This window comes from Oryzias latipes, chromosome 12, assembly GCF_053564925.1.
Source record: "Oryzias latipes strain Hd-rR chromosome 12, Olatipes_Hd-rR_3.1".
Lineage (NCBI taxonomy): Eukaryota > Metazoa > Chordata > Actinopteri > Beloniformes > Adrianichthyidae > Oryzias > Oryzias latipes.
This window is the reverse complement of record NC_136248.1, coordinates 22,450,627-22,463,454: the sequence shown is the minus strand read 5'-3', so window position 1 is coordinate 22,463,454 and position 12,828 is coordinate 22,450,627. Positions and strand designations below refer to the sequence as shown.

General features: G+C 37.8%; 1 protein-coding gene across 4 annotated transcripts in view; it reads left to right on the top strand.

Annotated features, from left to right (window-relative positions):
- Window positions 1-1,630, top strand: part of amacr (alpha-methylacyl-CoA racemase) — a 29,555-nt gene extending 27,925 nt beyond the window's left edge. For all 4 annotated transcript variants that reach the window (XM_078956337.1, XM_023960901.2, XM_023960900.2 and 1 more), the window contains one exon: window positions 260-1,630. In XM_078956337.1, coding sequence (XP_078812463.1) covers window positions 260-669 — 410 coding nt within the window. In that variant the 3' untranslated portion in view covers window positions 670-1,630. The remainder of the gene's footprint in view (window positions 1-259) is intronic.
- Window positions 1,631-12,828: the final 11,198 nt, after the last annotated feature.

Genomic DNA, 12,828 nt, shown 5'->3' with positions numbered 1-12,828 from the left:
AAGATACCACAAGAACATGTTAGAACTACGATTTTAATCAGAGTGGGTCTGTAAAGTTTACTCATTATATGAAGTTATGACTAATCCCGAGAGACTTCGTCTTGAATCAAGTAATTGCTTAGTTTGCTTTTTTTCCAATGAGATGAAGGCACAGGTCACCCCTTTGATATGTTTCTTATGTCGCTGTTACGTTAAGATATTTGTTTCAAAATTGTTTTCTTAATTCTTTATGTTTTGTTTTGGATTTCTTTTGCCTCAGGCTTGGAGTTGGAAGATGAAGAATTGCCTCCCCAGATGAGCGTTGGTGACTGGCCAGAGCTCAGGCGGGTTTTTACAGAGCGTTTTGCCTCAAAGACCCAGGCGGAATGGTCAAGGATTTTTGACAAGATTGATGCTTGTGTCACGCCTGTGTTGTCTTTCGACGAGGTCAGCTCTCACCCCCACAACCAGGAAAGGGGTTCTTTCATGAAGGACTCCGAGGGAGCAGAGTGCCCTCGGCCAGCTCCGGTTCTGTCCCGGACTCCTGCTGAACCCAGCTTGACTTCCAACCCCGGCGTTGGAGAACACACTGTTAAGGTCTTGGAGGAGTACAACTTTACATCGGCAGAGATAAACAAGCTGTTGGCTGCAGGGGTTATAGAGTGCAATCCTGGCAAAGCAAAACTCTAGAAAATAATGAAAGTGGGAGAAATCATTAAATGTTTTCTAATGAAACATCTGAATTGGAAAGTATTTTCATTAACACAAACTTTTGTGCAGATTTAAATCATGTTTTGGGAAGCAAAGAAGTTTAGTTCTTGCTTTGACAGATATTCCCAATCAAACGAAAATGGTCTGCATTCTCAGAAGTACAGAGTTAGATTTTGGGCTCATCAGTTGGCTGAACAGCTTTTATGCTATAGTTTTGACCAAATAATAAAAAAGAATCCTTGATGACTTTAGTTCCAAAAAAAGTCTTTTGAAGTGCAAAACTAACTGAACAGCTCTGGCGGGTGCAGATCACTCGGAACAGCTTGAAAACTCTCCAAGCAGTACCCGCACATTTAAAGAGACTTTTTTTTTCCTGTCCTGTTTTTAATCAAAGCCTAAATGTCCTTTAATGTAATGCCTAATGTTTGCTGGATCTTCCTCTTTTGTGCTCAGCCATAGCTTTGTTATGGATCCATTGTCCAGCAACAAATCCTTCAGAGTCAAGAGACTTGCTTGTGCAAATAGAAATTATTATAATAACAAAAGAACCATTCACTTTATAAAGTCAGTCCCTGAAGACGTTTAGAAGAAATAATTACGCAGCAGCATCAACGTTTGGTAAATCTTGAAAATATTTGCACTTAAGATGAAATATTTTAACATCAGTTTATTAATCTGAGTTACATGTTTTAGTTTGGTGTTAAAATTGAATGATAATGCTGTAAAATTCTTAAAACAAAGTTTACTTAATTGTTTTACTTAAATTCTTTGCTCAAGAATAAATGTTTTTGTTCTTGAGCATCATTTCCAGTTATAATCACTCATTAATGTGAAATTAGTTTTATGGCTTTACCACTATTGCTGTATCAATTGCCAAATAAATTATGTAAATATTTGTAAAAGACATGGGGACTTAGTTGCATTAAAACTCAGATCTTCAGTTTGTATCTAATTAATGTGTTTTTGAAGAAAATCATTTTTTGTGTGAAAGTGAGGAGTAAGCACTAGCTCGATGTGCTGTGCTGTCCAGTTGTATCATACTTCATTATACCCTTTAACTGGTTCAAGCCCCCAGGTTCATCCCGGACATTATTTAACATATTTAAAGTTCAGCATCAGGACCTCAGACTAACTTTTTGTAATATTTGTACCAGTGGGTCTAGCTTTTTGCCTTTGGTGTAACGGCACAAAACGTTGAAGCACCCACATTTTCAACCACATTGCATTTAACAGCACAGTTTTACAAGGTCACTTATTTTCCTCAAATTGCTAACCATTTGCTGCTGCCTGCCGCTGAAAGGCAGAGGGGACTTCCAGGCTGTGCGTTTATCACAGCATGATATGTGTTATATGGATGCATTGAGCTTTTTCAGTCACAAATGCACTTTTTCTAGCAATAATCTTCCCACAGTCTTCCCAATAAATGCAGCATGTTATATTATGAACTTGGATCACAGGAAACTGGTCAAGCCACTCTCTTTGACAATCACCAGAGGTTATTTTAGGAACACCCCCACCCAGCATATAGTTTACTTAATTGCCATAAAAATATTAGATTTTAGGTTGATCATTAACCCCAGAATAATTATTCTTTTTTTCTTAAAGTCTGAATTCGTCTTTTGCTCTCTTTTTTAATTCTTAATTTACTCTCTTTGTTAAAATGTAGATTAAAACAATTATTTAATTGCAGTAAAATTATGGAAAAACACTATGATACTTAAAGACAGTGGGAGGTATTTTGGCAGAAGTCATTTTGATTAGCATGCAGTTCCACTGACCTCTTAAGAAGCAGCTTTTTAATGCTGGGCACACTATACCTACAAGGCTATTTCATTTGGTTATTGTCAATTTATAAAGCTATCCTTTATTTTGATATTAAAAAAGTTTTACTCTATATTTACCTTTTTATATCTTACTTATTCCACAATCTTTGCTATTGCTACAAGATAATTTTTCTTCTTGGATGATAAATGATCTTGTTTAACATCCTATTTCTTTCTCTACAGGCTTTTCAGCTGCAGTTATCCCTTTATTAATGTAATTTGCTTTAAAGAGACCTGACACAAAAGTAAAAAATGCTGTAAATGAAGCTCTGCAGACATTAAGTCTCAGTGTTTTTCCCCTCTAGGGTTCTTAAGGAAAACAAATTAAAGATGATGCATGGCTGATAATTAAACAAAAAGATGGAGCATGTAGAATGACATTTTTATTTTATTTTCAGGCCTACAGAACATTGGTAATGCAATTTTTAAGAGTAAAACTAATTTTGACCTTTTCTAATTAACTACACCGTCTGATCTGGTTGAAGTCATACCTTAGTTAAAAACAATTAAAAATATTTGTGTTTTAATACTAATATATTCCCATCTGTGATCCAATTATTGTTGATTCTCTGTTAATATAGTCACGGTTTGTCTGGCGCTTGTGTCAGAGCCGCAAAGCTGTTCATGCTTGAGCAGTTTTGTTTATTTCTATCTTTTTTTTAAAAACAATTGGCAAGCTTGTCCCTAAAGAAAATACTTTTATAAGATTAACAGTTAAAGGTACATTTGTCCATTTTAACCTATTTAAAAATCCTTTTTATCCTGCATACAGGCAGCTGATTTCCTCCATCCCTTTAATGTTGTTTAGGCATGGTCTTTAGATTTAAACTGATAATTTTAAAATAATTAATTAGGCATTTGGCGCCTGTAAAATTTACTTAAACAGCAGCTGCTCTAGTGGGAAAAGCAGCCATTTTTAGAAAAGACCCCCCTCCTTGAATAAAATTAAATATGCAGTAAGTAAATTAAAAGAACATAACTTATTATTTAGAGTAAGAAGCCTAAATGAGTGTGCACTCCCACAGTTTCTCCAGACTCTTTCAGGCTTTTCTCCAGGCTCAGGAGGAAGATTAAGAGTATGAGGGTGAGATTCATGAATCCTCAAATGTCCACAAGTGTTTGACTTGAATATAAATATCTTGAATATTATTTCTTTTCCCCATCGTCTATCATCATAACCCCCCTCTGCTGCCATTATGTCCTGAGCAGGTATTTTTTTTTTTTTTAAACTTGTCCTGTCCAACAGCTGGGCAGACAGATGAGAGCTGAGGGCCTCTTGTGTTGGACATATTTTACTTTAACAAGAGGGGTTATTAATCTTCAGACAAACCAAAGGTATGTCTGAATAAACCCCTTTTGTAATTGAGGCCAAACTTTATTAATTTCAATCATGTTTGAAAATCTTTGGTGTTGGACCGGACAGAAAAGGAAAGAGGGGAAGAAGAGAGAGGGACGTTAGAGAGAGGGGGGGGGCTAGGAGGGTGATGATAGGAGGGGAAGGGGGGATAAGACCATGAAGCAGCATAAAGCAACAAGTTTACTGGTTGTTAATCATTATGGTAAGGTTCAAATGTAGTACAAAAGGGGCGGGGCCTGTCCACACACACACTCAAATGTTATAAACACACCTGCTAGCTGCAAAAATGTCCACCTGTCAACATGTACACAAAACAGGTAGTGTTCACACGCATACTTATGCCTTAAAACCAACTAGTGTGAAATATTTCAGTCATTCAATCATGCATGTTAGTGCAAAGGTGAGCTAACACCTGTGCTCAGGTGAGTGTTTATGTTCTTCTAAAATGGATGGTGGAACGTGAAAAGAAGGAGGGAGAGTGCCCAGCCATCCCCACCCCTAAGACCCCCACCGCTGCAGCAGCGGCAGCCGGAATCCCCCCAACGCCACATGGGAACCGGCAGGGAACAACCGCCGCCCGGGCGACCAAGCCCGCCACCCAGGCCAGGGCCAGCAGGACCGCCGCAAGGCCCCCAGAGCCAGAGAGCAGAGAGGCACGGAGGGAAAGAGAGCGCCGCCCCAGCCCAACCAGGAGAGCAGCCCCCCCGCCGCGCCGGGAGAGCCCAACGCAGGGCCCCACCGGAGAAGGACGCCCACAGCCCCAAACGAGCACCCCACCACCACCCAGGAGTTCCGGGCATCCCCCCGCCCCAACCCCAGGTACGAGCCAGGACCCCCCAAGGGAGACCCGCTCCGCACTCCAGGCAGCCATCCGCCCGTCCCGCAGTTGGTCCAGGGAGGAGCAAGGCAGGGGCCCGCCGCCCCCGCCCAGGAGGGGGGAACCCCGGGGAAAAAAGAGGGCCCACAAGGGGTGAGCAGGTTGACTGAAAATGTTAAATTATGACCCTGACTCTTGTAGGCCCACACTGAGATGTAGACAACCTGGGGAACTGGTAGTAAAATAAGGTAATTAAAAGTTATTTTGACCTTATCTGGAAAAAAAAAAAAAACTAATGGTGTAGAAACAGAAACTTTGCATATAGTACTTTCAAATCACAACTCCAGCATTTATGCAAAAAAAAAAATTAAAGTCACACTAAGTGTAACAACATTCACTGGTTTAAATTTGGCAGATTCAAAACCAGTTTCTTAACGGCCTATCACACAGACGCTACTTACAATTTGTGCACATATTGCACAGATGAAAACTGGTCATGTGTGAATATGTGGAAAAAGTGAAAAAAGTTATGGTTCTTTACGTGACATTTTAACAGAGGTGTCGCGAATGAACCACGTTAAAAGCACAGAAGACGTACAAATAAACCACGCGAACACGTAAACCTGCAATTCATTGAATTTCTTTACTTTGACATTCAGAGTACTGGGCAGGAATCACATCGTGTCAGCACCATGGTCAGCACCATGCGGGCACTCACGATCCTTTGTTTGAACTACTCTCTTGCCACGCAACAGTTCTAAGTATGCTGCTAGGGACCAGCGGAGGCAGCCCGCCGAGACGGGGGACCCCCGGTGGGAACCACAGCTTGAGAAAGGCCCAGTTTGTGTCCACAGTCGCATCCGCGTTCAGCTCCTGCACCCGCCTTCCACATGGCGCCGGACACCCACACTTCGTACGGACTGCTGGAGGGGTGAAAGATTTTATTTTTATATTTTTATACCCGTCACACAATGCGGCAATTGTGCATGAACCATGCGTGATTATTGTGCTGTTTAGATGCAGATTTGAAGTTTTTGTCATTGTAATTCTTTCACAATTGTCAATTTATTTGCAAAATTGTTTAAAAGATTAAAAAAATATGCAAGTGACCATATCATACTGGGATGTTGCCCAAAAAAGTTAAAAGTGTCATCATATATGAAAAACATTATAATATATACCATCTGTATTTAAAAATAAAAACTATGTAAAATCATAAATAAGTAATTGAAATAAGTAGGTACGTTATTAGATATTCATCAAAAGCTATTAGAAACTGTTATGTTTCACAGTGAGAATATAATTTGATATCAGGTTTTCTCTTCAGAAAACCCAGCTGGAGGATGTGCGCAATATTGCCCGTCTTCACAAACTAAAAAGTCATTCAAGTTCTGTAAGCTGCATGGGAGGCCTTTTTTCCAGATGAGCAGCCATTCACAGGCGCACATCATTTTCTGGGATTTTTTGGCCCATTGCTTTTAATCAACATAAATTCCAATCACAATATGGTGTCAGTCCGCACAACATGGGGAAAATTTTAAATGCATGGAATGCATGTTCAAGGTCAGTAACACCCTTGTTGGAGATCACTTGTTCAAAAAAACGTATAAAAAATTGTAGTCTCTAAGTGTTTGGTAGGTTTTAGACAAAATTAATAGTCAGGCAAGCTTTTAAACCCTGTGATGAAAATATGTCTCTGCTTCCAGTTCTCACTTTTATTTTGAGCATTCACACTGATTTAATGATGGCTTTAATTACTCTGAAGTAACTCTTTTCACACGTATTCCTGCATTCCATCATCAAAACAAAAAGGACCACAGCTTTCTTTTTTTAATTAGTATGTGTATGAGAGTTCTTGTAGTCTTCAGGCACAACTGTATAGAATCTGCAGCTGTGTTGTACCAAGCCCCCACCCTCTGTTCTAAAATTTGATGCAAACCAGGAAGTTTCAAATGTTGCAGTTCCTCAAAAGACCACTAGAGGGAGGTTTCAGGAGGGAGCTTTTCTATTGTGGCTCTAATCCTTAAAATAAACATTCAGAATGTGCATTCTGGTTTCTGGAGCTTTTGGTTCTTTATTGCTTTAATTATCATTTTTAACAGTTAGGGGAAGCTTATTTTGATTTAATTAGATGTTAAAATTGCGCATATTAAGCAGTGTTTTTTTTTAAATTAACCGACGGGAAAACACAACAGACCTTTAAACTTAAATTTATCTTGCCAAGATGCTGTTTTCTGAACAATGAGTTGAGCAAAATAAATCCCTGTCAATGCTCTTCCCTCTTCAGGTGTCAGAATCCAACAGGTGTCGTCAGAAATTTTCCATCTACTTCATAAATGTCTATATACAGTATTTTCCTGTCTACATCTGCAGCGAATGATTCTATATTTATTTAGTTTGAGACTTTCTGAAACACATCAGCTATGAGGCTAAAACACAGACAGGCAAAGGCTCTAAGATTCAGGTATGGGTTTATCAGTGTTGGGCAGTCAGCCATTCTGCAAGTTGTACCACCTAAAAATATGTGAGAGTTCTGTAATGTTTAACATAGATACACTTGACTAAGAGAGCCAGAATATAAAAAAGAATCCAGGAAATGACAATGCATGACTTTATTTGTATAATGGCTTGATGATAAGAGATTAACTAACTGAACTGAACAACTAAAAGTTGTCTTTTTACTGACTGTATGCTCATTAGAGTGAGTTCTTTCTCAAAAAAAGAAGAAAAGACAAGATATTTTCTGTATGATGAGAATACCAGTTTAGATGTTTATGTTAACTGCTCATCTTTTTGTCACTAAGCAACATGTTGATATTCACAGAAAGGTTTACAAAGTAGCATACTGCTTTTCCTTCATTAGAAAGTTACATTTACCCTTTGGTAACCCCCAAATTTGATTGCTACAACAGGTTTAAGCAGAGGCTAAAAAAAAAACATACTCTGTTGGACTGGAAGATCTTGAGGCTCACAAGCATGTAAGGAATGTCTGTGACATGATTCCAGACATATTACTGTGAGACGCCAAACTAACCATGAGATATATATATAAAAAAAAAGTAAAGTCAACCAAAGTTTGCAAAAATTACATTTCTTAAGTTTACATTTTCAAAATGAACTTCAATCTTCAGGAAACCAAACTTTTCTTTTGGCTCCCTTTGTATCACGGCTGAGTGCTCTGATCATGTTTCTGTTTCCTCATAAACGCCTCGTGCTGCTTCCATAATCACAAGAATGAAGACTCTGTGGGAGCTTCGTTAGTGCACATAGTCTTTATGGTAGCAGTTGCTCTCACAAAAATAGATCTTAAAGTTTCAACACTTATACGATGATGGTCTTGGATTGACTAACAACTATCCTGTGGGTCTTGGCATTGTGAATGGTATTATTCTGGAACAATTAGATCCACCCTAAGTCCACTTGCTGATTTAGGCCTACATTACTTTTTTTCAATGTATACCCAAGCACACAAGCAATCTCCACCATGTTTGAATGTTTTGTGCAGGTTCACATAGCTGGGAAGTTGCCTATGTTACCTCAACATTAACTTTAATTCTGTGTTCACATGTTTGATCACTTGCAGTAAAACTAATACAAATTAAGCCCTTTAAAATAACTATTTAAATACATTTTATTTCAGTCAAATGAAACTAATTGTACTACTTTCTACTTGGGGCTTGTTCTTGATTTTAATCAATTCCTTTTATTTTTTAGACATCATGCCCTCTCATTGTTTTTAATCACCATGTAACCATTTATTTTTCTATTTACTTATTACATTTAAAAATAAATATATTTTTTGCACATACTGGTACTTCGTTGTGTCTGAACAGAGAAATCAGTCTTCACCGTGTCAAAACAGAGCCCAGTACAGATAAAAGGAAGAGATGTGCTGCACTGCATGTGGTAAATGGTGGTTACACCAGATAATGACTGGTTTTCTGAGTCCCCCGACCCCCTTGGTAAAAAATAAATAAATAATAGTCTCGATCCAGAGTCGCCTTTCATTGTGGCCACCTCCATGCTTTCCATGCTTTCTCCAGTTCTTCTCTGAGTCCCTGGTATTTCTCCAGTTTCTCATGTTCCTTCTTCCTGATGTTCTCATTGCTTGGCACTGCCACATCCACCACAACGGCTTTCCTCTGTTCTTTATCCACCACTACAATGTCTGGTTGGTTTGCCATTAACATCCTATCAGTCTGGATCTGGAAGTCCCACAGGATCTTTGCCCTCTCATTCTCTACCACCTTTGGAGGTGTTTCCCATTTTGATCTTGGGGTTTCCAGTTCATATTCTGCACACATGTTCCTGTATATTATTCCAGCCACTTGATTATGATGTTCCATGTATGCTTTCCCTGCTACCATCTTACACCCTGCAGTTATGTGCTGGATTGTTTCAGGCGCCTCTTGGCACAGCCTACACCTAGGGTCTTGTCTGGTGTGGTAGATCTGAGCCTCTATGGTGCTGGGTCTCTGGTGCTCAGGGCTTGTTCCTGAGCTGCCAGGATGAGTGCTTCAGTGCTGTCCTGTAGTCCAGCCCTTTCTAGCCATTGGTAGGACTTCTTGATATCAGCCACTTCAGTTATGGTCCGGTGGTACATCCCATGCAGGGGTTTGTCCTCCCATGAGAATCTGTCCTCCAGCACTGCATCCTCTGCTCTCCATTGTCTGAGACATTCACTGAACACACTGTCAGTTGGGGCCTTGAGCTTGATGTATTCATGCATCTTTGATGTTTCATCCTGGATAGTGGCTTCCACGCTCAGTAGTCCTCGGCCTCCTTCCTTGCGGCTAGCATACAGTCTCAGGGTGCTGGATGTGGGATGGAACCCTCCATGCATGGTGAGGAGCTTTCGTGCCTTAACATCCGTGGTCTGTCTCTCTTTTTTTTGGGGAATCTTATTTTTCCTGCAGGGTATCTGATAACTGGCAGTGCGTAGCTGTTTATTGCCCGGGTCTTGTTCTTGCCATTGAGCTGGCTTCTCAGGACTTGCCTAACCCGTTGGAGGTATTTGGCTGTTGCAACTTTCCTTGTTGCCTGCTCTAGGTTGCCATTTGCCTGTGAAGTTCCAAGATACTTGTAACTGTCCTCAATGTCTGCTATTGTTCTTTCTTGGAGTGTATATATATATATATATATATATATATATATATATATATATATATATATATATATATATATATATATATATAAAACATATCCAACTTAAATGAATTACTTCAATTGTTAACAAGTAGTTGAGTTAAATGTATTCAACCTAATTTCTTATGTCTATAATAAAGGGTTTTAGAACTCAAATTTCCATATTTATGTAAGTAAGTAAGTAAGTAATTTTTATTTATATAGCGCCTTTCACAGATAAACTCACAAAGCGCTGAACAATAAACAATATACAATCCAGTAAAGACAGAAAAACAATCAATTAGATATAGTGTAAAGCAAAACTAAATTGACAAAAAATAAACATAGAATAAAAGTAACAATAAAACCAGTCAGCTAAAAGCATTTTTGAATAAAAGTGTCTTCAGTTGACTTTTAAAAGAATCGACGGTGTCGGCCACACGAAGGGACAGAGGGAGGGCATTCCAGAGTCTGGGGGCTATTCCCTGGAATGACCGGTCACCTCTGGTTTTATACTTGGTCTTAAAAATCTTTAAAAGATTTTGATCTGAGGATCGGAGGGCACGGCTGGAAGCGTAGGGACAGAGCAAGTCTGATAAGTATTTTGGGGTCTGTCCATTTAAAGCTCTATAGGTTAAAACTAGAATTTTAAAATCAATACACCACTTGATTGGGAGCCAGTGCAAGGAGGATGAAATGGGGGTAATGTGTGCCCTTTTGTCTGATCCTGATTTATCAAACTAAATATCATATTTTTACAATTCAGTTAAATGTTTTTCCATCTTAATTTATTGTACTTCTCTCTGAGGAGGCTACAGATATTCTCCTTTTTATAATAATAAAATACATGATTCATGTAAATTTGCACCAGGAAACTTCCTTGGAACTTCATTTCATCTGACACTGACAGACAGTAGGGGTGCTAAATAACCTTATCATCATCTCCCTCCCTCTCACTCATGGTACAGAAAGAATTAAACATAGTAGGACAAAATAACTTGGCAAAACACATTAAAACAGCTTGACAACAAAACACATTTGGACAAAAACTCACACTTAAACCCAAATCTGTCCAGACAGGCAAAGGGAATGGTATCCCACAATTCCTTGCACTGCCAGTCTGACAGAAGCACTAAAGTTACAACTACTTAATTGAATTAATTTGAATAAAATTAAAATAACTGTCTGATAATACATGTTATTTTTAAATTGACTGAACTCCAAAAAATGTTTTATCTTAACTGAAGCAAGTAATTAAGTTAGATCAATGTGATAAAGTTTATCTTTCCAACATCCATACGTGGTCTTATCACCCTCTCACGGTGGAAAAAGTATTATCTGAGCTTCTTCATCCACTAAATTATCTTCAAATGGACACGCCATGCTCCTTCACCTCTGTGAAAACAACTAACCTTCAACTAAACCTAAAGCTACATTTGTTTAATGTGTGTTTGTTGAAAAAAAACACGCTTTTCTACTGTGATCTGAAACTCATTCCTGACTTAAACTGGAAAAAAATGTACACCTTACACTTTAAAGACCTCAGTTCCCATGCTCCATAAAATTTTATAACTTTCAGACAAAGACCAAATGGACTTAAGCCTTCTTGAGAGGTAACAAGGAAATGCAATTTAAGGATTTGTGAAGTTGCATCACTATACCACAATGATTTTACCCACTCTTAAGCACTTATCTATCTATAAAACTGTTTTTTAAGGCAATGCTTGATATCCATCTTTTTAGAACAACCTAAGCTTATTTTTTATAGATATCATTTTGATTATACAACAGAATAATTCCACAATGAACATAAAACTGTCCTAAAACTCAATTGTGAGTTAGTAAATTTGGACATATTTTTAACTGCAAAAATCACAACACTTAAGATCAAATAGCTTGTATGCTGAATAACAGAAATTACAGGTGTTGAGACAAAAAATGGTATAAATTCACAAACAAAGCCAAGACAAGGTCAAAACTATGGGAAATTGTCTACTCTAGAAAAAACAAGGTGAAGCTCCACTCAATGTTTCAAGGATGTATTTAAAATTCTTTGTTTTAAACGCAAAATTTCAAAGCTGAAAGATTTGTTAAACTTTTATGTTAAATTGTGAATGAAAACTCTACTAATGGGGAGGGCTGGTGTCATTCTTCATTGTAAAAAGCCAATTTGATTGATAAACGAACCAATGATTTCAGGGACTCCTTAGGTTTTAGGAAAGACCTTTATTAACAGGTAGATTATACAGATTGTCAAATCATGAACTGTGTTAATTTTGTCCCGATTATACAAGTATAATTTTAATAGAGTTTACTTACTTACTAATCTTTCATCGTGTTGGAACCGGTTGGAATCTCCTTTTTTCCAGCTTATCCTGTGATTTCACAAAAACATATATAATTATATCCTACAATGTAACGTTGGTGTGTGCAGAGAATGTCTCCTCTTCATTCCTTTTTCCTTGTGGCTTTTCTACAAAATTAGGAAAATTAGGAAAAATTACAGTCCTTTTTGCAAAGGGTTCCAACAAGCACCAACCTTTTTGTCTACTATGTGACAGCCATTGTAAAAAACATTTACCGGTAACTTTTTTCGTAACGAAATATGAAAATATCACATTATAATTTATTCCAAGGTTATGTTCTTGGAAGATGCAAATTGATACCATCAGTAATAACAGGTTTGGTCTTTTGACGTGGCTTGTTAAAAAGTCAAATATTTCAGAAAATTGACCTGCTTTTTTATAACTATTATTTGGTCAGAAAACAACATTGTTATTTACAAGTAAATGCCCAAAAAAATCCCCCTTTTTATTTTTATTTTATTTTATTATTTTTTTTATTTTAACTGGTGGTTTGGAGAATCATGTTAAACATTTTCGCAGATTGTAGAATCACAAATTACATTCATTTTTCTTCCATTGTTTTACAAGTTTCTCTTAAATCTAGTTTTTTGTTAACCTGTTAACTACAAATTTTTAATTGTGGTAAAAAGCATTTTTTTGTCTTTCTTTTCA